This window comes from Salmo trutta, chromosome 24, assembly GCF_901001165.1.
Source record: "Salmo trutta chromosome 24, fSalTru1.1, whole genome shotgun sequence".
In the NCBI taxonomy this organism is placed as follows: domain Eukaryota; kingdom Metazoa; phylum Chordata; class Actinopteri; order Salmoniformes; family Salmonidae; genus Salmo; species Salmo trutta.
The window spans coordinates 2,545,064-2,569,939 of record NC_042980.1 but is presented as its reverse complement, the minus strand read 5'-3'; the positions used below and the strand labels follow the sequence as shown (position 1 = coordinate 2,569,939).

The window sequence follows — 24,876 nt, the reverse complement described above, 5'->3', positions numbered from 1 at the left end:
GCCGTGCTGCTCTGTTCTGGGCCAACTGTAATTTGCCTATGTCACTCTTTGTGGCACTTGACCATATGACTGGGCAGTTGTCCAGGTGCGATAAAATTAGGGCCTGTAGGACTTGTTTTGTTGATAGCGATGTCAATAAAGCAGAGTAAGGCTTTATTATAGACAGACCTCTCTGCCATTTTAACTACTGTTGCATCAATATGTTTCTGACCATGACAGTTTACAATCCAGGGTTACACCAAGCAGTTTAGTCTCCTCAACTTGCTCATACAATGTTTTTTTGTTTTTTAAATATTTAGCTTATTGCTTGCCATCCACTCTAAAACTGACTGCAGCTCTTTGTTAAGTGGTGCAGTGATTACACTTGCTGTGGTAGCTGATGTGTATAATGTTGAGTCATCAGCATAGATGGACAAAATGGCTTTACTCAGTTCCAGTGGCAGGTCATTAGTGAAAATAGAAAAAAAGAAGGGGCCTGAGCAGCTGCTCTGGGGTATGCCTACCTGGACTATGTTGGAGTGGCTTCCAATAAAGAACACCCTCTGTGTTCGGTTAGACAGGTAATTCTCAATCCACGATATAGCAGAGGATATAAAGCCAAAACATAGATTTTTTTCAGCAGCAGACTATGATCGATAATGTCAAAAGCTGAACTGAAGTCTAACAACTCACAGCTACCTACATGAACAACAGTTAACTGAGACCAGAGGAACAAAGCTGTATTCATGACGTAGGGACAGAGAGCCAACCTTTCCTGAATCCATCCTTTGAAAGCAGAGAGGACTTTGAACATACATACACACCCCTTTGGAGACACACTTCATCCATTATCCAACTGCAAAGGTGACTGGACAGAGCCACACCAACTAACTGATACAGAATGTATTGATCCCAACCAATCTTCAGAATAACAAGATTAAACTACACACACTGTAGCAAAGCACACGTGCACATATACAAGGGTACACATGCACACAAGATGCACACATGTGTATACGAAAACACATGCATGCACGCACCATATGTGGTGGTGCTGTCTGATGCAGTTTTAGTGAACCACTCTGTTTCAGTAGCAGGCAGATTAAAGTATTTCTCAATCGCTTTGGTGCTATTTTCATGTGTTGAATTTTCAAAATTCTTAGTAATTAACTCCAAACTGTTAACACTTGTAATGCAGCAAGTCTTATATTCTAAACCTTTTATTGTGCATTCATTTGGTTTGGATACATCTTTCACCATACAACCATTGATCCAAAATAAAAGTTTACTGTGAAATACCATGCGAACATTGATTTAATCTCCAAAACACAACATAATAATATCTTCTTAATTGAGTTCTTTTAACAACCAACAGCAATAAATTAAAGATACATGTTTCAAAATGCTTACAGTACTGTAAATTACAGTACATTACACTGTTTTCACATCAGGCAACACACTTGCACTACCTATCAAAATTGACTGAACATCAAAGGTGTGGTCATTGAAGAGATCTTTCACAACCATTGATAAAAAATATGAATGTATTCTTCAGATATAATTACATTATAGGTGTGCTGTAATCAAATGAAGAAAAAAAAAATATGAAAGGAACACGATGTTTAATTGGCACTAGTTGGCATCAAGCTTGTCTTGAGTATCTGGCCATACTGTAGGTTCTCATCAACATAGTAAATGTCCTCATTGTTCATGCACCTGGGGAAAAAGCTTTTGGCATGCCGAATCCAAGCCTGACATACAGTGGTTCTTCATTTAAAAGTTGTGTCATACTGCAGCACAGTTTGCGTGGTGCCACAGAATTCTATGGCACGTTATTTAAGTGTCAGCCATTGTTGCCATTAATGCTAGTTCATGCTAGTTTGACAACCAGATGGCATCTTTGAGAAGTTAAGTTATTGAAATGACATGGAGTTGTAGGCCTAACACGGAACCCAAACCGGCTGCGCGCGTGCGCCATCATGCACCATCGTGCATACATTTATTTTGTCCCCCTACACCAAACGCGATCACGACATGCAAGTTAAAATATCAAAACAAATTCTGAATCAATGACATTAATTTGGGGACAGGTCGAAAAGCATTAAACATTTATGGCAATTTAGCTAGTTAGCTTGCACTTGCTAGCTAATTTGTCCTATTTAGCTAGCTTGCTGTTGCTAGCTAATTTGTCCTGGGATATAAACATTAGGTTGTTATTTTACCTGAAATGCACAAGGTCCTCTACTCCGACAATTAATCCACACATAAAAACAGTCAACCAAATCGTTTCTAGTCATCTCTCCTCGTTTAACTTATATGGTGATTGGAATCTAAACTTTCATAGTATTACCACGACAACCGGCAACAGTTTGTCTTTCAATCACCCACGTGGGTATAACCAATGAGGAGATGGCACGTGGGTACCTGCTTCTATAAATCATTGAGGAGATGTTAAGAGGCAGGACTTGCAGCGCGAACTGCGTCAGAAATAGAAATTACTTCTATTTTAGCCCTTGGCAACGCAGACGCTCGTTGACGTGCTCGAGCAGCGTGGGTGCAATAATTGAATAAGATAGATTTCTATATTTATTTTGCACTCAGGGTATAAGAGTCCTGTTTACTGTAGCTGTTTTAGCTTAACGTTGTCACGTCCTGACCATAGTAAGAGGTTATTTTCTATGGTAGAGTAGGTCAGGGCGTGACAGGTGGTTTTTCTATGTTTTCTATTTCTATGTTTAAGATCTAGGTTTTCTATTTCTATGTTGTTTTTTTGGGTTGATCTCCAATTGGAGGCAGCTGGTCCTCATTGTCTCTGATTGGAGGTCATATTTAAGTAGGTGTTTTCTTCATGTTTTTTTGTGGGTAATTGTTTTCCGTTTTGTGGTTGTTGCCTGACGGAACTGTTTGCTGTCGTTCTTGTTCCTTTGTAAAGTGTTTCATTTTTTCATTAACTTCACTAGGGTAGGGGGCAGTATTTTCACGGACGGATGAAAAACGTACCCAAATTAAACGGCCTACTACTCGGGCCCAGGAACTGGAATATGCATATTATTAGTATAGAAAATTTGGATAGAAAACACTCTGAAGTTTCTAAAACTGTTTGAATGATGTCTGTGAGTATAACAGAACTCATATGGCAGGCAAAATCCTGAGAAAAATCTAAGCAGGAAGTGAGAATTCTGGTGCTTGTAGTCCTTTCAAGTCATTGCCAATCAAACACACGGTGAGTTAGGGTTCATTTTGCACTTCCTAAGGCTTCCACTAGATACCAACAGTCTTTAGGAAGTTGTTTGAAGCGTCTACGATGAACAGAGACCGAATGAGAAGCCTGGGAAGTTTGTCACCCAGAGAATGACATTACTTCTTGGCGCGCGTTCATGAGGATGGATCCTCCCATTCCAAAACCTTTTTCAAGACACAGGAACCGTCCGGTTGAAATATTACTGAATCTTCACGTTCTGAAGGCCCTAAAGATTGATGTTTTACAACGTTTGACATGTTTGAACGAACGTAAATACCACTTTTTTTTACTTTTCGTCGCCGACATCGTCCGCGTGCTTTCTACATTTGAAGTAGCTTACTGAACGCGAGAACAGTTATTTGGACATAAATTATGGACTTTATCGAACAAAACAACATTTGTTGTGGACCTGGGATTCCTGGAAGTGCCTTCTGATGAAGATCATCAAAGGTAAGGAATATTTCTAATGCAAATTATGATTTTAGATGACTCCAAGATGGCGGCTATCTGTATAGCCTAGTGTATTTTTCTGAGCTCAGTACTCAGATTGTTGCAAAGAGTGCTTTCCTCGTGAAGCTTTTTTGAAATCTTTCATAGCGTTTGCATAAAGGAGATGTTCATCTATAATTCTTTGAATGACAGTTTAATTTTGTATCAACGTTTATGACAAGTGTTTTTGTAAATTGTGGCGCTGATTCACCGGCAGTATTTGAGGGAAAATATTTTCTGAACGTCACGCGCCGATGTAAAATGCTGTTTTTAGATATAAATATGAACTTTATCGAACAAAAAAATGCATGTATTGTATAACATAATGTCCTATGAGTGTCATCTGATGAAGATCGTCAAAGGTTAGTGCTTCATTTAGCTGTGTTTTGGGTATTTGTGATGCATGCTAGTTGCTTAGAAAATGGCTGTGTGGTTATTTCTGGCTATGTACTCTCCTAACATAATCTAATGTTTTGCTTTCGCTGTAAAGCCTTTTGGAAATCGAACAACGTGGTTTGATTCAGGAGAAGTGTATCTATAAAATGGTGTAAAATAGTCCTATGTTTGAGAACTTTGAATTATGACATTTTGTGGTTTTAAATTTGGAGCTCTGATTTCTCACTGGCTGTTGAATAGGGTGGGACGATTTCGTCCCACATACCCGAGAGAGGTTAAATAATAATCATGAGCACTCATCACGCCGCGCCTTGGTCCCCTCTATATGACGCCCGTTACAAACATACTTATTGGCATCAAGGCCCACTTCAATATACAGCATATCAATCAATCATTCATTTGCGCATGTCTTAACACAGCATACAAGTCATACATGTCTTTAAATACATTCAAGCATTTTAGTTATAAAACGAAATAACAAAGGGAGCCTTGAATATTTAAACAATGAATAAACCTCAACATGTCAACTAAAGCGATTGAACTCTGGAATGCATTTGACTGATTTTAATATTGGCCATCAACCAAAAACACAGCATCTACCGTGGTAGAAATATGTTATTGAATTTGATTTTTTATTTGTACTATTTCAAAATGCATATGTTTATTAGGCTACTGTGGAATGTATTTAAATACAATGCTCCCCCTACCCTCCTTTCCTATTGTCCTGCTAATAGCCAATCATGAGTGCATGGCTTCTTTTGTATTCCAATGTATTGAATGAATGTATTAATTACAGTCATTTACCATTTTCGTTCTTGGAGTGGAAACGTTGTTTGCAGAGTTCACAACCTACTACACTTGTGTGAAAAACAAGTGTTTGAAAACATGTTTTCAAAATTCCTCCAGCTGTCCATCACTACTGTAAACCGAGAACTGTATTCTAAAAATAAAAACACAGCATCTACAGAGGTACAAATATATTATTGAATTGGATTTTTTTTTTTTTTAATATGTATATGTTTATTAGGCTACTGTCTGACAAAACCAACAGGACAATGAGACTAGGCAACAGAAGCAGGAACCGCATCAGGCTGAGTGACTTACTCATTCCTGGCTTCGTTCAAAATAAGTTATATTATTTAAACGGAGTCTGGTGCTCTCTAATGTGTGGATAGGCCACTGGGAGTAAACAGATACCGGACTGCACTCTGGTCAAAGAGTGATGACAGACACAGAAGCCCAATCTAGGAATTTAATGATGATCCAGAGTATACATGTGGTCTGTGTACAGAGGGAAAAAGGATAAAAGAAATAGAAAATTACTACAATGTAAATCCAATAAACAATATTACATGAAACACTAACGTCAACAATCTCTATACATAGTTGACAATAATTTGTCCATTTGCAATATGCTATCGTTGGAAGTCAAAAGTCAAAGTCAAAAGTCAGTGAACAATTGCCAAATGCAATAAGAAATGCCCAAATGCAATATAAGTATTGAAAGTGCCAAATTAGGATGTTATGTCCATTTGCCATATATGATCATAGGAAGTCGGCTTCCGAACCCAAAAGTCAGTGAACCATGTCCAAATGGCATTTATACTGCCCAAATGATATATATCACTATGTTAACCTGTTATGGATAGGGGGCAGTATTTTCACGGCCGGATAAAAAACGTACCCGATTTAATCTGATTATTACTCCTGCCCAGAAACTAGAATATGCATATAATTATTAGCTTTGGATAGAAAACACTCCAAAGTTTCTAAAACTGTTTGAATGGTGTCTGTGAGTATAACAGAACTCATTTGGCAGGCCAAAACCTGAGAAGATTCCTTACAGGAAGTGCCCTCTCTGACCATTTCTTGGCCTTTTACACTCTCTTTATTGAAAACTGAGGATCTCTGCTGTAACGTGACACTTCCTACGGCTCCCATAGGCTCTCAGAAGGCGGCAGAACGGTGAATGATGACTCTGCTGTCTCTGGCTGAAAAACAGTAGCGCATTTGGATAGTGGTCGATCTGAGAACAATGAGACTGGAGGCGCATGCACGAGCCGACACCATGTTTTTATTTTCAGTCTTTGAACAAAAACAACGACTCCCGGTTGGAATATTACTGCTTTTTTACGAGAAAAATCGCATGAAAATGTATTTTAAACAGCGTTTGACATGCTTCGAAGTACGGTAATGGAATATTTTGAAATTTTTTGTCACGAAACGCGTCGGGCGCGTAACCCTTCGTCACCCTTCGGATAGTGTCTTGAACGCACAACAAAACGCCGCTATTTGGATATAACTATGGATTATTTGGAACCAAACCAACATTTGTTATTGAAGTAGAAGTCCCGGGAGTGCATTCTGACGAAGAACAGCAAAGGTAATCCAATTTTTCTTATAGTAAATCTGAGTTTGGTGAGGGCTAAACTTGGTGGGTGTCAAAATAGCTAGCCCGTGATGGTGAGCTATCTACTCAGAATATTGCAAAATGTGCTTTCACCGAAAAGCTATTTTAAAATCGGACATAGCGATTGCATAAAGGAGTTCTGTATCTATAATTCTTAAAATAATTGTTATGTTTTTTGTGAACGTTTATCGTGAGTAATTTAGTAAATTCACCGGAAGTTTCGGTGGGTATGCTAGTTCTGAACATCACATGCTAATTTAAAAAGCTGTTTTTTTATATAAATATGAACTTCATTGAACAAAACATGCATGTATTGTATAACATAATGTCCTAGGAGTGTCATCTGGTGAAGATCATCAAAGGTTAGTGCTGCATTTAGCTGTGGTTTTGGTTTTTGTGACATTATATGCTAGCTTGAAAAATGGGTGTCTGATTATTTCTGGCTGGGTACTCTGCTGACATAATCTAATGTTTTGCTTTTGCTGTAAAGCCTTTTTGAAATCAGACAGTGTGGTTAGATAAAGGACAGTCTTGTTTTTAAAATAGTGTAAAATAGTCATATGTTTGAAAAATTGAAGTTTTCGGATTTTCGAGGACTTTGTATTTCGCGCCACGCCCATCATTGGATATTGGAGCAGGTGTTCCGCTAGCGGAACATCTAGATGTAAGAGATTAAGCCCTGAATCAACCTAGAAGGTCTATTTGTCATGTATGATGAGAGAGAAGTGGGACTTTTTTAAAAAACGTCCAAAATGACCATGGGCGCCCCCTATTGGATGGGCATGGGTGGGGGGTGCTTCCTACCCAGCCATGGATCCCTTGCACCCCCTAAAGGCATTAAAAAACATTTTTAAAATGGGCTCCTGGTAACCCGTTCCGATCACCAGTTGCACAGCTGTCCATTTGCAATATGTTTCAATGGGCATTTACCATCACAAATTTGACATGCTCAAAAATACTGCAGAAATGCAAAATTGACTGGCCCGATGAACTCTGGATGGCCGGGAAGTGATAGTGGTTCCTCTCCATCGCTCGTTGTGTTGATTTCATTGTGTCCATTTGGTGATGGTTTTTCACTGTTTAATCTTATTGCAAATGTACTGTCCATTTGCAATATGTTTCAATGGGCATTTACCATCATGAATTTGACATGCTCTAAAAAACTGCAGAAATGCAAAATTGACTGGCTCGATGAACTTGGGATGGCCGGGCAGTGATAGTGGTTTCTCTCCATCGCTCATTGTGTTGATTTCATCGTGTCCATTTGGTGATGGTTTTTCACTGTTGAGTCTTATTGCAAATGTACAAAAGTCAGCCAGCAAGTCAACGTCCATCAGTCAATTAGATATCATTCTGACACCAAACTGATACAAACTGAAACTAAACCCACTTTATCCAACCCGGTTAGAAGCCAACTATCACATATTTCAGGGCAGGCCCAAAATTCACAGCGCCTTCTATTTAAAACCTCTTACATCTACACGTTCCGCTAGCGGAACGTCTGCTCCAATATCCAATGATGGGCGGGGCGCGAAATTCAAACTCCTCTAAATCCGAAAACTTACACTTTTCAAACATATGACTATTTTACAGCTATTTAAAGACAAGACTCTCCTTTATCTAACCAAACTGTCCGATTTCAAAAAGGCTTTACAGCGAAAGCAAAACATTAGATTATGTCAGCAGAGTACCCAGCCAGAAATAATCACACAGCCATTTTTCAAGCTAGCATATCATGTCACATAAACCCAAACCATAGCTAAATGCAGCACTAACCTTTGATGATCTTCATCAGATGACACACCTAGGACATTGTGTTATACAATACATGCATGTCTGTTCAATCAAGTTCATATTATTTTAAGAATTATAGATACAGAACTCCTCTATGCACTCGATATGTCCGATTTTAAAATAGCTTTTCGGATGAAGCACATTTTGCAATAATCTAAGTACATAGCCCGGCGTTACAGGGCTAGCTATTTAGACACCCTGCAAGTTTAGCCTTCACCAAAATCACATTTCCTATAAGAAAAATGTTCTTACCTTGCTTGTTCTTCATCAGAATACACTGCCAGGACTTCTACTTCAATAACAAATGTAGGTTTGGTCCCAAATAATCCATCGTTATATCCAAACAGCGACGTTTTGTTCGTGCGTTCTAGACACTATCCCAACGCTAAATCTCGGCCACGAGCATGACGCAAAATATGACAAAAAAATTCTAAATATTCCATTACCGTACTTCGAAGCATGTCAACCGCTGTTTAAAACCAATATTTATGCAATTTATCTCGTAGAGAAGCGATAATATTCCGACCGGGAATCTGCCTGTCTGTAAACTGAGGAAAAAACCGAAAGCCGGGGGCGGGGCGTGTCACGCGCCTAAGGCTTAGTCCATTGAGTGACCACTTAGCTTTTGCTCTCCTTTGTTTCAGCCAGGGCTTTGAATTACGTCATTCCTGTTTTTCCCGGGCTATGAGACCTCATTGGAGACGTGTGAAGTGTCACGTAAGAGCAGAGATCCTTTGTAAACGATAGAGATAATAAAGAAGGGCAAGAAATGTTCAGACAGGGTACTTCCTGAACAGAAGCATCTCAGGTTTTTGCCTGCCATAGGAGTTCTGTTATACTCACAGACACCATTCAAACAGTTTCAGAAACTTTGGAGTGTTTTCTCTCCAAAGCTAATAATTATATGCATATTCCAGTTTCTGGGCAGGACTAATAATCAGATTAAATCGGGTACGTTTTTTATCCAGCCGTGAAAATACTGCCCCCTAGCCATCAGGTTAAACCATAATAAAAACATAAAACACGTAGTTACGTTCTAGCTGCGGGTCCAGTTCTGACATTATAGTGACTGAGGCAACCCTGAATCCCGAGTTTCGTCTCGATAGGTCAGTCGGAGCCCGAGCAGCGACCTTAATTGGTACTGAAAATCCACTTTTTCCGGGCTTTGTTACAGGATTCTTGAATGAGCTATCGGACAGAAACGTTAGTTTCCGTCTCTATGGGCCGAGGCGGTTTCAATGCACCGAGTCTTGCGAATCTGGGACTTTCTATATGTCCTAATTTTCACGATGGTAAAAATGAATTGAAGTTATTGCAAATGTACGAGGCTTTTTCTTGGTCTGAGAACCTTCTAGAGCCACATAACTCACCGTGCACTATCGACTTGAGCTCTAGAAGAGGTTTCTAAAGTTTCAGAGCTCTAGGTCTGACGGTTCTTTGATAGTTTGAACGAAGGTAACTATTGCAGGCTCTGTGTGTCTGTAAGCCCCTCACTGTGTCACTCCATCCTTGCTGTGTGTGTGTGTGTGAGATTTTCTTGGAAATCGGATGGGAGAAATTGTGACAATTTTCCCAAGCAATTAGACCTTTTGATTATATAGTGCTAGCTACAGTGACCAGGTAGCGATGTTTTGAGGAAGCATTTAGTGTTTTGGCATTGTCTGTGCTCTTACAGTGAGGGAAAAAAGTATTTGATCCCCTGCTGATTTTGTACGTTTGCCCACTGACAAAGAAATGATCAGTCAATAATTGTAATGGTAGGTGTATTTGAACAGTGAGAGACAGAATAACAACAAAAAAATCCAGAAAAATGCATGTCAAAAATGTTATAAATTGATTTGCATTTTAATGAGGGAAATAAGTATTTGACCCCCTCTCAATCAAAAAGATTTCTGGCTCCCAGCTGTCTTTTCTTTTATACAGGTAACGAGCTGAGATTAGGAGCACACTCTTAAAGGGAGTGCTCCTAAACACAGCTTGTTACCTGTATAAAAGACACCTGTCCACAGAAGCAATCAATCAATCAGATTCCAAACTCTCCACCATGGCCAAGACCAAAGAGCTCTCCAAGGATGTCAGGGACAAGATTGTAGACCTACACAAGGCTGGAATGGGCTACAAGACCATCGCCAAGCAGCTTGGTGAGAAGGTGACAACAGTTGGTGCGATTATTCGCAAATGAAAGAAACACAAAAGAACTGTCAATCTCCCTCGGCCTGGGGCTCCATGCAAGATCTCACCTCGTGGAGTTGCAATGATCATGAGAACGGTGAGGAATCAGCCCAGAACTACACGGGAGGATCTTGTCAATGATCTCAAGGCAGCTGGAACCATAGTGACCAAGAAAACAATTGGTAACACACTACACCGTGAAGAACTGAAATCCTGCAGTGCCCGCAAGGTCCCCCTGCTCAAGAAAGCACATATACATGCCCGTCTGAAGTTTGCCAATGAACATCTGAATGATTCAGAGGACAACTGGGTGAAAGTGTTGTGGTCAGATGAGACCAAAATGGAGCTCTTTGGCATCAACTCAACTCGCCGTGTTTGGAGGAGGAGGAATGCTGCCTATGACCCCAAGAACACCATCCCCACCGTCAAACATGGAGGTGGAAACATTATGCTTTGGGGGTGTTTTTCTGCTAAGGGGACAGGACAACTTCACCGCATCAAAGGGACGATGGACGGGGCCATGTACCGTCAAATCTTGAGTAAGAACCTCCTTCCCTCAGCCTTGCTAGTCTTCAGACCTTAATCCCATCGAAAATCTGTGGAGGGAGCTGAAGGTTCGAGTTGCCAAACGTCAGCCTCGAAACCTAAATGACTTGGAGAAGATCTGAAAAGAGGAGTGGGACAAAATCCCTCCTGAGATGTGTGCAAACCTGGTGGTCAACTACAAGAAACGTCTGACCTCTGTGATTGCCAACAAGGGTTTTGCCAACAAGTACTAAGTCATGTTTTGCAGAGGGGTCAAATACTTATTTCCCTCATTAAAATGCAAATCATTTTATAACATTTTTGACATGCGTTTTTCAGGATTTGTTTGTTGTTATTCTGTCTCTCACTGTTCAAATAAACCTACCATTAAAATTATAGACTGATCATTTCTTTGTCAGTGAGCAAACGTACAAAATCAGCAGGGGACCAAATATTTTTTCCCTCACTGTAGCTAGCTAGCATGATCCTATACATTGCATATTCTTCTTATTCATTGGGGTTTAACGGCTTTTGGCATCCATTGTTTATGATGCAGTTGACACCAACTGGAAGGGTTAAAAAAAAGTAAACTCCATATGGTAAAAAAAAGGGAGGAGGGAGACCTTAATTCACACAAACAGAAACCTAACAAAAACAAACTTTCACTTCTTCCTTCAGTAGGCGAATCATTTTGAATGACATTTTGTTGTGTTACAGCCTGAATTTAAAACTGATTAAATTGTGATTTTTTTTTGTCACTGGCCTACACACAATACCCCATAATGTCAAAGTAGATTTATATTTTTTAGAAATGTTAAAACAATATATAAAACTGAAATGTATTGAGTCAATATATATCAACCCCTTTGTTATGGCAAGCATAAATAAGTTAAGCAGTAAAAATTTGCCAAACAAGGACTCACTCAGTCACACAAGCATAGACTCACTCTGTGTGCAGTAATAGTGTTTAACATTATTTTTGAATGACTACCTCATCCCTGTACCCCACAAATACAATTATCTGTAAGATCCCTCAGTCGAGCGGTCAATTTCAAACACTGATTCAACCCCAAAGACCAGGGAGGTTTTCCAAAGCCTCGCAAAGAAGGGCGCCCATTGGTAGATGGGTAATAAAAAAAAGCCGACATTGAATATCCCTTTAAACATGCTGGAGTTATTAATTACACTTTGGAGGGTGTATCAACACATCTCTTTCTAAAATTATCCACCACAATTGTTGCAACCCCTATTACTAGCCAGATCAAACTCTCTTTCGTATCGTCTGAGATCCCTAAAGATTGGAAAGCTGCTGTGGTCATCCCCCTCTTCAAAGGGGGAGACACTCTAGACCCAAACTGTTACAGACCTATATCTATCCTACTCTGCCTTTCCAAAGTCTTCGAAAGCCAAGAGATCACCGAGCATTTAGAATCCCACCGCACCTTCTCCGCTATGCAATCTGGTTTCCGAGCTGGTCATTGGTGCGTGCACCTCAGCCACGCTCAAGGTCCTAAACAATATCATAACCGCCATCGATAAAAGACAAGACTGTGCAGCCGTCTTCATCAACCTGGCTAAGGCTTTCGAAAATCTTAAATCTTAAATCTTATCGGCAGGCTCAACAGCCTTGGTTTCTCAAATGACTGCCTCGCCTGGTTCACCAACTACTTCTCAGATAGAGTTCAGTGTGTCAAATCAGAGGGCCTGTTGTCCGGACCTCTGGCAGTCTCTGCCACAGGGTTCAATTCTCGGGCAGACTCTTTACTATGTATACATCAATGATGTCGCTCTTGCGGCTGGTGAGTCTCTGATCCTCCTCTACGCAGACGACACCATTCTGTATACTTCTGCCCCTTCTTTGGACACTGTGTTAACAAACCTCCAGACGAGCTTCAATGCCATACAACACTCCTTCCGTGGCCTCCAACTGCTCTTAAATGCAACTAAAACTAAATGCATGCTCTTCAACCGATCGCTGCCCGCCCATCTAGCATCACTACTCTGGACGGTTCTGACTTAGAATATGTGGACAACTACAAATACCTAGGTGTCTGGTTAGACTATAAACTCTCCTTCCAGACTCACATCAAACATCTCCAATCCAAAGTTAAATCTATAATTGGCTTCCTATTTCGCAACAAAGCATCCTTCAGTCATGCTGCCAAACATACCCTCGTAAAACTGACTATCCTACCGATCCTTGACTTCGGCGATGTCATTTACAAAATAGCCTCCAACACTCTACTCAGCAAATTGGATGAAGTCTATCACAGTGCCATCCGTTTTGTCACCAAAGCCCCATATACTACCCACCACAGCAACCTGTATGCTCTCGTTGGCGGGCCCTCGCTTCATATTCATCGCCAAACCCACCAGCTCCAGGTCATCTATAAGTCTTTGCTAGGTAAAGCCCCGCCTTATCTCAGCTCACTGGTTACCACAGCAGCATGCGCTCCAGCAGGTATATTTCACTGGTTATCCCTAAAGCCAACTCCTCATTTGGCCGCCTTTCCTTCCAGTTCTCTGCTGCCAATGACTGGAACGAATTGCAAAAATCGCTGAAGCTGGAGTCTTATATCTCTCTCCCTCACTAACTTTAAGCATCAGCTGTCAGAGCAGCTTACCGATCATTGCACCTGTACACAGCCCATCTGTAAATAGCCCACCCAACTACCTCATCCCCATATTGTTTCGTTTTTTTGCTCCTTTGCACCCCAGTATCTCTACTTGCACATTCATCTTTTGCACATTTATCACTCCAGTGTTTAATTGCTAAATTGTAATTATTTCGCCACTATGGCCTATTTATTGCCTTACCTCCCTAATCTTACTACGTTTGCACACACTGTATATAGATTTTTCTATTGTGTTATTGACTGTACGTTTGTTTATCCCATGTGTAACTCTGTCTTGTTTGTGTTGCACTGCTTTGCTTTATCTTGGCCAGGTCGCCAGGTAAATGAGAAGGTAAATGAGAACTTGTTCTCAACTGGCCTACCTGTTTAAATAAAGGTGAAATAAATAAATAAAACCCAGTCACTACAAAGATAAAGAAGTCCTTCCTAACTCAGTTGCCAGAGAGGAAGGAAGCCACTCATGAGGCCAATGGTGACTTTAAAACAGTTACAGTCTAATGGCTGTGATTGGAGAAAACTGAGGATGGGTCAACAACTCCACAACACTAACCTAACTGACAGAGTGAAAAGAAGGAAGCTTGCACAGAATAAAAATATTCAAAAACATGCAACGAGGCACCAAAGTAATACTGCAAAAAATGTAGCAAAGCAATTTTTATACAAAGTGTTATATTTGGGGAAAATCCAATAACACATTACATTACTGAGTACCACTCTCCATATTTTCAAGCATAGTGGTGGCTGCATCATGTTATGGGTATGCTTGTAATGGTTAAGGACTGGGGAGTTTTTCAGAATAAAAAAAGAAATGGAACCGAGCTAAGCACAGGCAAAAAATCATAGAGGAAAACGTGCTTCAGTCTGCTTTCTACCGGACACTGAAAGATGAATTCACCTTTCAGCAGGACAATAACCTAAAAAGCCAAATCTACACTGGAGTTGCTAACCTAGAAGATAGTGAATGTTCCTGAGTTGCCGAGTTACAGTTTTGACTTAAATCTACTTGACAATCTATAGCAAGACCTGAAAATGGTTGTCGAGCAATGATCAACAACCAATTTGTCTTGAACAATTTTTAAATGTTTTATTGGCAAATGTTGCACAATCCAGATGTGGAAAGCTCTTAGAGACTTACCCAGAAAGACTCACAGCCGTAATCGCTGCCAAAGGTGCTTCTACAAAGTATTGACTCAGGGGTGTAAAAACATATTTAAATCAGATATTTCGGTATTTCATTTTCAATAAATTAGCAAAAATGTCTAAAAACATGTTTTCACGTTGTCATTATGGGGAATTGTGTGTAGATGGGTGAGAAATATATATATTTAATCTATTTTGAATTCAGGATGTAACACAACAAAATGTGGAATAAATCAAGGGATATTCATTATTTCCTGTAAGTCTGACTTTTTGTGATATCCCTGTCATATTTTTTATATGTATGTAGCTACTGTATGTACATGTGTTTTAATAACTGGGAAATAAAATCTATCTATCCTCTCTTTCTTGAAGTAATCACAGATCAAACAGCCATGTGGCACATGAAGATGAGTGAGACAGATGTACATGTGTGCAGACAGGTAAAGAGGAGTGAGACAAGTGCATTGTGCAGTCAGACAGATAAAAGGCAGTCTCAGGTATGCTACCTTGCTCCAGTCTGTGGCACAGGGACCTCTTGGCCACCTCCACTTCAGGGCCTGGGTGGTCCAGCACCTGCCTGCTCCACTGGAGGGGACTAAGGAAACACTCGCCCCGTAGCCTGGCCTTAGGACACACATGCAGCCTGGAACAGAGGACGATGAATGAATCATGTGATGTCAAAATGGAACAAAATAGAGAAGACAGCCCAGGGCATAGTGTGAGAGGAGATGTCGATGGCCTATTCTCCATGAGGAGCGATGTGCCAAAGTAAATAAGTGTTGTCCTAATTCTCTCCAAGCTTGAGCCATAGGCCTACATCACAGTAAACATTGCTGACAGGGAAATTGGGAAAAACATGACATTTGTTGTTCATAAGAACTCAACTCAAAGCACGATGCAATTAATACAACAACCACAACACTGTTCAGTAACTGGGAATGCGTTCAATGCAGGAAGTGTTTGTGTATTCATGTCCACTTCGACCTGGTAAGAGAGAGTATCTGATATCTTTTCTGCATAGAAGTATAGGCATTTTAATATCTTGAAAGGTTGTGGGTGTCGATAAAACCAGTGGGATAAAGAGCACACCTAAAAGTATTAAAGGTCCAATCTGTGATACTTACAGCCTTTATTGATAATTCAGACTATTGATAATTCAAACACTTAAACAACACATCCTAGATCTGAATGAAAGAAATAATCTTATTAAATACTTTTTTCTTTACATAGTTGAATGTGCTGACAACAAAATCACACAAAAATAATCAATGGAAATCCAATTTATCAACCCATGGAGGTCTGGATTTGGAGTCACACTCAAAATTAAAGTGGAAAACCACATTACAGGCTGATCCAACTTTGATGTAATGTCCTTAAAACAAGTCAAAATGAGGCTCAGTAGTGTGTGTGGCCTCCACGTGCCTGTATGACCTCCCTACAACGCCTGGGCATGCTCCTGATGAGGTGGCGGATGGTCTCCTGAGGGATCTCCTCTCAGACCTGGACTAAAGCATCCGCCAACTCCTGGACAGTCTGTGGTGCAACGTGGCGTTGGTGGATGGAGCGAGACATGATGTCCCAGATGTGCTCAATTGGATTCAGGTCTGGGGAACGGGCGGGCCAGTCCATAGCATCAATGCCTTCCTCTTGCAGGAACTGCTGACACACTCCAGCCACATGAGGTCTAGCATTGTCTTGCATTAGGAGGAACCCAGGGCCAACCGCACCAGCATATGGTCTCACAAGGGGTCTGAGGATCTCATCTCGGTACCTAATGGCAGTCAGGCTACCTCTGGCGAGCACATGGAGGGCTGTGCGGCCCCCCAAAGAAATGCCACCCCACACCATGACTGACCCACCGCCAAACCGGTCATGCTGGAGGATGTTGCAGGCAGCAGAACGTTCTCCACGGCGTCTCCAGACTCTGTCACGTCTGTCACATGTGCTCAGTGTGAACCTGCTTTCATCTGTGAAGAGCACAGGGCGCCAGTGGCGAATTTGCCAATCTTGGTGTTCTCTGGCAAATGCCAAACGTCCTGCACGGTGTTGGGCTGTAAGCACAACCCCCATCTGTGGACGTCGGGCCCTCATACCACCCTCATGGAGTCTGTTTCTGACCGTTTGAGCAGACACATGCACATTTGTGGCCTGCTGGAGGTCATTTTGCAGGGCTCTGGCAGTGCTCCTCCTGATCCTCCTTGCACAAAGGCGGAGGTAGCGGTCCTGCTGCTGGGTTGTTGCCCTCCTACGGCCTCCTCCACGTCTCCTGATGTAGTGGCCTGTCTCCTGGTAGCGCCTCCATGCTCTGGACACTACGCTGACAGACACAGCAAACCTTCTTGCCGCAGCTCGCATTGATGTGCCATCCTGGATGAGCTGCACTACCTGAGCCACTTGTGTGGGTTGTAGACTCCGTCTCATGCTACCACTAGAGTGAAAGCACCGCCAGCATTCAAAAGTGACCAAAACATCAGGCAGGAAGCATAGGAACTTAGAAGTGGTCTGTGGTCCCCACCTGCAGAACCACTCCTTTATTGGGGGTGTCTTGCTTATTGCCTATAATTTCCACCTGTTGTCTATTCCATTTGCACAACAGCATGTGAAATGTATTGTCAATCAGTGTTGCTTCCTAAGTGGACAGTTTGATTTCACAGAAGTGTGATTGACTTGGAGTTACATTGTGTTGTTTAAGTGTTCCCTTTATTTTTTTGAGCAGTATATTTGTCCTGGCATTTGTGTGATACAAATGCTCTTAATAGCTCCTCAATACTAAAACCTACACTTTGAGTTGTGAATCATATATTGAGCTGTGTAGTATATTCTAATATTTTATTGACTTTGGACAGCCTGGTTATGAACCATAGTTGCTGGAACCATTGGACAATGTAGAATCAAAATATCCAAGACAGCACAGTATGGTTCAGGTTGGCCATGCAGCATTAATCTGGCACAGGATGTAAAATGAGTGGTACACTTTCCATAAAAGACCATACATCTTGGTTTTTCCAATGTAGGGCAGAGTGGGAGAGAAGAAAAATACAGTTATTGCAAGTTCTTAGACATAACTAGACAGAACTGGGTCACGATTATAAAAGACTCAAACTGGTGGGATCTGTTCAATGGACTGAAGAATATCAATAAAGCCGATGCGAGTGTGGGATACGATAAACGCTGCATTGAGCTGCGTAAAAGTGTGCTACATTTTACACCTCAGAAGATGGAAATGGATTAACCAGTCAGCATGTCAGTGTCTGTGTCCCAAATGGCACTCTATACAATGAGAATAGGGGGCCATTTGAGAGACACCGCACACAGCATGTGTGTATATGTGTATCAGTGTATATGAGCAGCTTCAGTCAGCAGATAGCTCCGCGCTAAACTATAGCGAGGGAGGCTAAAAGGATACACAAAGCCTGGGTAGCCAACTACACAGTAAATCAAGGATAGTTGAAATCACAGTGTTACATTTTTGATAAAATGCATTATTGTTTATTAAATATATGGGAGTTATCCTCTTCACTATAGGGGGCAGTATTTTCACGGCCGGATGAAAAACGTACCCAAATTAAACTGCCTCCTACTCAGACTCAGAAGGTAGGATATGCATATTAATAGTAGATTTGGATAGAAAACACTCTGAAGTTTCGAAAACTGTTTGAATGATGTCTGTTAGTATAACAGAACTCATATGGCAGGCAAAAACCTGAGAAAAATCCAACCTGGAAGTTTGACCTCACATGGTTGTAGTCATTTCAAATGATGTTCTATCTAAACTACAGTGTCTGTGATGTCATATTGCACTTCCTAAGGCTTGTCAACAGTCATTAGAACCTTGTTTGAGGCTTCTACAATGCAATTTGACTGAATAATACCTGGAACAGTAAGTGGTCGACCTGGTGTCATTGACTTACCTCGTGCGCACTAACGTAGGGCTAGCCATTTTTATTTTTCTTCTGTAATGAATCTGCTATTGTCCGGTTGGACTATTATCAAAATTATACGTTAAAAACACCCTAAAGATTGATTGTGAACATGGTTTGACATGTTTCTACAAACGCTGAGGGAACTTTATAACTTTTCGTCGACGGTGGATAGATGCATTTTGGAATGGTGATCTGGACGCGCTATCAAAACGGATTTATTTCGACATAAATTATGGACTTTATTGAACAAATGAACATTTCTTGTGGAAGTGGGAGACCTTCCAAGTGCATTCAGCCGGAGATCAGCAAAGGTAAGATAATATTTTTAACATATTTCAGTGTTTTGTGGATGCCGTGGCTGAATAGCTTGGGGCTCAGTACTCAGAATATTGAACAATGTGCTTTCTCCGTAAAGTTATTTTGAAATCTGACAAAGCGGTTGCATAAAGGAATAGTTCATCTATACTTCTTTAATTAATTGTTATATATTTTGTCAACATTTATGATGAGTATTTCTGTAAATTATGGTGCCCATTCACCGGATATTTTGGGGTGAATACATTTTCTGAACGTCACGCGTCATATTTATATCCAAAATGTTTTTTTGGGATATAAATATGAACTTGACGGAACAAAAAATGCATGTATTGTCTAACATAATGTCCTAGGAGTGTCATCTGATGAAGATCGTCAAAGGTTAGTGCATCATTTTAGCTGGTTTTGGGCTTTTGGATGACTACCCTTGCTTGGAAAATGGCTGTCCTTGCTAGGAAAATGGTTGTGTTGTTGTTTTTTTGCTGTGGTGGTATCCTAACATAATCTAATGTTTTGCTTTCGCTGTAAAGCCTTTTTGAAATCGGACAACGTGGTTGGATTCAGGGGAGGTTTATCTTTCAAATGGTGTAAAATAGTTGTATGTTTGAGAAAATTGAATTGTGGTATTTTAGTTGTTTTAGTATTTTGCGCCATGCGATCCCATTGGCTGTTGGCTAGGGGTTCCGCTGGCGGAACGGGGTTCCGCTAGTGGAACGCCTAGATGTAAGAAGTTATCTTAACCCTCAAAAGAGTGCACTGCTCCCTGGAGTTAGTGTTGATAACTGGAGTTCGTGTTGATAACTGGAGTTCATTGGAACGGAGTACTTTAAACTCCACTAAGAGTAACCAGAGACAGGCAGTGAATCACAAACCACCCCCTTGTCCCTACCAACTCGCTCAGAGGCCCCTCCTTTGTCACATGTTGCTGACGAAACTCCGGGGGTGACTTCCAGACAGTGGCGGGGCGGGGGTTCCATAAACCCATCAACTTCGGGACACACTTGTGACTTGAATGATGCAATTCATGTTCCACTTTTAAATAATAAAATGAAATTAAAATGGACAAATCCCCACTGTCGTTTTACAAAATATAAAACTCAGTAACAGTTAAACATTTAATTTGGGATCCCGAAATCAGACATAAAGAAATACGCACATGGTTTAAATACGCACATTGTTTAAAACAATTCTGAAAAATGTAAAACTGAAAAGTGGTCAGTGCATATGTATTCACCCCATTTGCTATGAAGCCACTAAATAAGATCTGGTGCAACCAATTACCTTCAGAAATCACATAATTAGTTAAAGGCCACCTGTGTGCAATCTAAGTGTCACATGATCTCAGTATATATACACCTGTTCTGAAAGGCCCCAGATTCCGCAACACCACTAAGCAAGGGGCATCACCAAGCACGCGGCACCATGAAGACCAAGGAGCTCTCCAAACAGGTCAGGGATAAAGTTGTGCAGAAGTACAGATCAGTTTGAGTTATAAAAAAATATCAGAAACTTTGAACATCCCAAAGAGCACCACTAAATCCATTATTAAAAAATGGAAAGAATATGACACAACAAACCTGCCAAGAGAGGGCCACCCACCAAAACTCACAGACCAGGCAAGGAGGGCATTAATCAGAGAGGCAACAAAGAGACCAAAGATAACCCTGAAGGAGCTGCAAAGCTCCACAGCGGAGATTGGAGTATCTGTCCATAGGACCACTTTAAGCCGTACACACCACAGAGCTGGGCTTTACGGAAGAGTGGCCAGAAAAAAAGCCATTGCTTAAAGAAAAAAATAATCAAACACATTTGGTGTTGGCCAAAAGGCATGTGGGAGACTCCCCAAACATATGGAAGGAGGTACTCTGGTCAGATGAGACTAAAATTGAGCTTTTTGGCCATCAAGGAAAACACTATGTCTGGCGCAAACCCAACATCTCTCATCACCCCGATCACCTCATCCCCACAGTGAAGCATGGTGGTGGCAGCATCATGCTGTGGGGATGATTTTCATTGGCAGGGACTGGGAAACTTGTCAGAATTGAAGGAATGATGGATGGCGCTAAATACAGGGAAATTCTTGAGGGAAACCTGCTTCAGTCTTCAAGAGATTTGAGACTGGGATGGAGGTTCACCTTCCAGCAGGAAAATGACCCGAAGCATACTGCTAAAGCAACACTCGAGTGGTTTAAGGGGAAACATTTAAATGTCTTGGAATGGCCAAGTCAAAGCTCAGAGCTCAATCGAATTGAGAATCTGTGATATGACTTAAAGATTGCTGTACACCAGCGGAACCCATCCAACTTGAAAGAGCTGGAGCAGTTTTGCCTTGAAGAATGGTCAAAAATCCCAGTGGCTAGATGTGCCGAGTTTATAGAGACATCCCCCAAGAGACTTGCAGCTGTAATTGCTGAAAAAGGTGGATCTACAAAGTATTGACTTTGAGGGGGTGAATAGTTATGCACGATCAAGTTTCAGTTTTTTTGTCTTATTTCTTGTTTGTTTCACAATAAAACATATTTTGCATCTTCAAAGAGGTAGGCATGTTGTGTAAATCAAATAATACAAACCCCCCCAAAAATCTATTTTAAATCCAGGTTGTAAGGCAAAAAAAAATGAAAAATGCCAAGGCGGTGAATACTTTCGCAAGCCACTGTAGTGTCATTTTAACTCCATCAACACCATGGCCAGAGTAGTTTTAACACAAAATGGGGGTGGGACCATATTAACCCCAAAATAGGGTTAACTTTGACTCCCTAGGAGTTGAATTAACATCTTGTGATTTTACTGTGTACTATATGGGTTGTAGAATACAGCAGAAGGCATTGTCTTACATTCATCACACTGCTTCAACTGTGAAGAGAATAACAATAGGTCTACATTCTGTTTATACAGCACTTGTCAGGATGCTCAAAGATTTTCACATGTAAAAGGTATGTACTGTAATCAAAGGAAGGGTGATTGACAACAATGGCCTAGTGTAGAAGTTAACATAATAGTGTTGACTTTGAAAGGCAAATGTTTGAATTTAGCCTTTGTACAGATGCAAGAGCTTGAAAAAAAATACTTGAATCTTTATTTAACTAGGCAAGTCAGTTAAGAACAAATTATTATTTACAAAGATGGCCTGCCCTGGCCAAACCCTATGCCGCCCTATGGGACTCCCAATCACGGCCAGTTGTGATACATCCTTGAATCAAACCAGGGTCTGTAGTGATGCCTCTAGCACTGAGATGCAGTGCCTTAGACCGCTGCGCCACTCAGGAGCCCTGATTTGATCACTCCTAAATTGCTTAGGATTTTCCTGCGCTGCAGGAAATGCAAATTTGTAGTGTATTTGAGTTTAAAATAGCTGTCAATTTGAATGAAAAATGTATCAACACATACAAAAATGTCAATTTATTATAATCAACATAATAATCCACGTCCTGCTGCTGTAGCAAACTCGCTCAAATTAAGATCCTACATCTGTAGCATAACATCTTTACTTAAACTTTATTTTAGCAGGGAATCATGCTGACACCATGGTCTATTTCACAGGTGAGCCCTACTTGTAGCCTGTTGTAAGGCAGGTCCTCACCAGACATCACAGGCAACAACGTCGCATATGGGCACAAACCCACCGTCGCTGGACCACACAGGACTGGCAAAAAGTGCTCTTCACTGACGAGTCGCGGTTTTGTCTCACCAGGGCCTCACCGAGGCCAGTACTCTGGAGAATGATTTGGAGGTGGAGGGTCCGTCATGGTCTGGGGCGGTGTGTCACAGCATCATCGGACTGAGCTTGCTGTCATTGCAGGCAATCTCAACGCTGTGCGTTACAGTAACTGCGTTACAGTTTGCAGACAACACTACAGTGGTAGGCTTGATTACCAACAACGATGAGACGGCCTACAGGGAGGAGGCGAGGGCCCTCGGAGTGTGGTGTCAGGAAAATAACCTCACACTCAACGTCAACAAAACAAAGGACTTCAGGAAACAGCAGAGGGAGCACCCCCCTATCCACATCGACGGGACAGTAGTGGAGAAGTTGGAAATGGTCCACCCATACAGACAGCATGGTGAAGAAGGCGCAACAGCGCCTCTTCAACCTCAGGAGGCTGAAGAAATTTGGCTTGTCACCAAAAACACTCACAAACTTTTACAGATGCACAATCGAGAGCATCCTGTCGAGCTGTATCACAGCCTAGTACGGCAACTGCTCCACCCACAACCACAAGGCTCTCCAGAGGGTAGTGAGGTCTGCACAACGCATCACCGACGGCAAACTACCTGCCCTCCAGGACACCTACACCACCCGATGTCACAGGAAGGCCAAAAAGATCATCAAGGACAACAACCACCCGAGCCACTGCCTGTTCACCCCACTATCATCCAGAAGGCGAGGTCAGTACAGGTGCATCAAAGCTGGGACCGAGAGACTGAAAAACAGCTTCTTTCTCAAGGCCATCAGACTGTTAAACAGCCATCACTAACATTGAGTGGCTGCTGCCAACATACTGACTCAAATCTCTAGCCACTTTAATAATTAAAAATGGGATGTAATAAATGTATCGCTAGTCACTTTAAACAATGCCACTTTATATAATGCTTACATACCCATCTCATATGTATATACTGTACTCTACACCATCTACTACATCTTGCCTATGCCGTTCAGCCATCGCTCATCCATATATTTATATATACATAGTCATTCATTCCTTTACACTTGTGTGTAGAAGGTAGTTGTTGTGAAATTGTTAGATTACTTGTTAGATATTACTGCATGGTCGGAAATAGAAGCACAAGCATTTCGCTACACTCGCATTAACATCTGTTAAAACCTGTTGGGGCTAGGGGGCAGTATTTGCACGGCCGGATAAAAAACGTACCCGATTTAAACTGGTTACTACTCTTGCCCAGAAACAAGAATATGCATATAATTAGTAGATTTGGATAGAAAACACTCTGAAGTATCTAAAACTGTTTGAATGGTGAGATGATTCAAAACCTGAGATGATTCCATACAGGAAATGCCCTGTCTGACAATTTCTTGTCCTTCTGTTGCATCTCTATCGAAAATACAGCATCTCTGCTGTAACGTGACATTTTCTAAGGCTTCCATTGGCTCTCAGAAGGCGCCAGAAAGTGTAATGGGGTGTCTGCTGTCTCTGGGCGAAGAACAGCAGGAGAATTTGTGAATGGTCAGCCTGGGGACAATGACACTGGAGATGCGTGTTCATGAGAATTCTCCATTTTTTTCTTTCAGCCTTTGAATGAATACAACGTTGCCCGGTTGGGATATTATTGCTATTTTACTAGAAAAATAGCATAAAAATTTATTTTAAACAGCGTTTGACATGCTTCGAAGTACGGTAATGGAATATTTGGATTTTATTTGTCAAGAAATGCGCTCGCGCGTCACCCTTCGGATAGTGACCTGAACGCATAAACGAAAGGAGCTATTTGAATATAACTATGGATTATTTGGAACCAAAACAACATTTGTTGTTGAAGTAGAAGTCCTGGGGGTGCATTCTGACGAAGAACGGCAAAGGTAATCCAATGTTTCTAATAGTAATTCTGAGTTTAGTGAGCACCAAACTTGGTGGGTGTCAAATTAGCTAGCCTGTGATGGCCGAGCTATCTACTCAGAATATTGCAAAATGTGCTTTCGCCGAAAAGCTATTTTAAAATCGGACATAGCGATTGCATAAAGGAGTTCTGTATCTATAATTCTTAAAATAATTATGTATTTTGTGAACGCTAATCGTGAGTAATTTAGTAAATTCACCGGAAGTTTGCGGTGGGTATGCTAGTTCTGAACATCACATGCTAATGTAAAAAGCTGGTTTTTGATATAAATATGAACTT

At 41.2% G+C, this 24,876-nt stretch overlaps 1 protein-coding gene across 1 annotated transcript in view; it reads right to left on the bottom strand.

Moving 5' to 3' along the window:
* LOC115160591 (SLAIN motif-containing protein 1) overlaps nucleotides 1-24,876 on the bottom strand; it is a 41,321-nt gene that overhangs the window by 14,033 nt on the left and 2,412 nt on the right. The window contains exon 2 of the mRNA XM_029710781.1: nucleotides 15,289-15,425. Within this exon, the coding sequence (XP_029566641.1) occupies nucleotides 15,289-15,425 (137 nt within the window). The remainder of the gene's footprint in view (nucleotides 1-15,288; nucleotides 15,426-24,876) is intronic.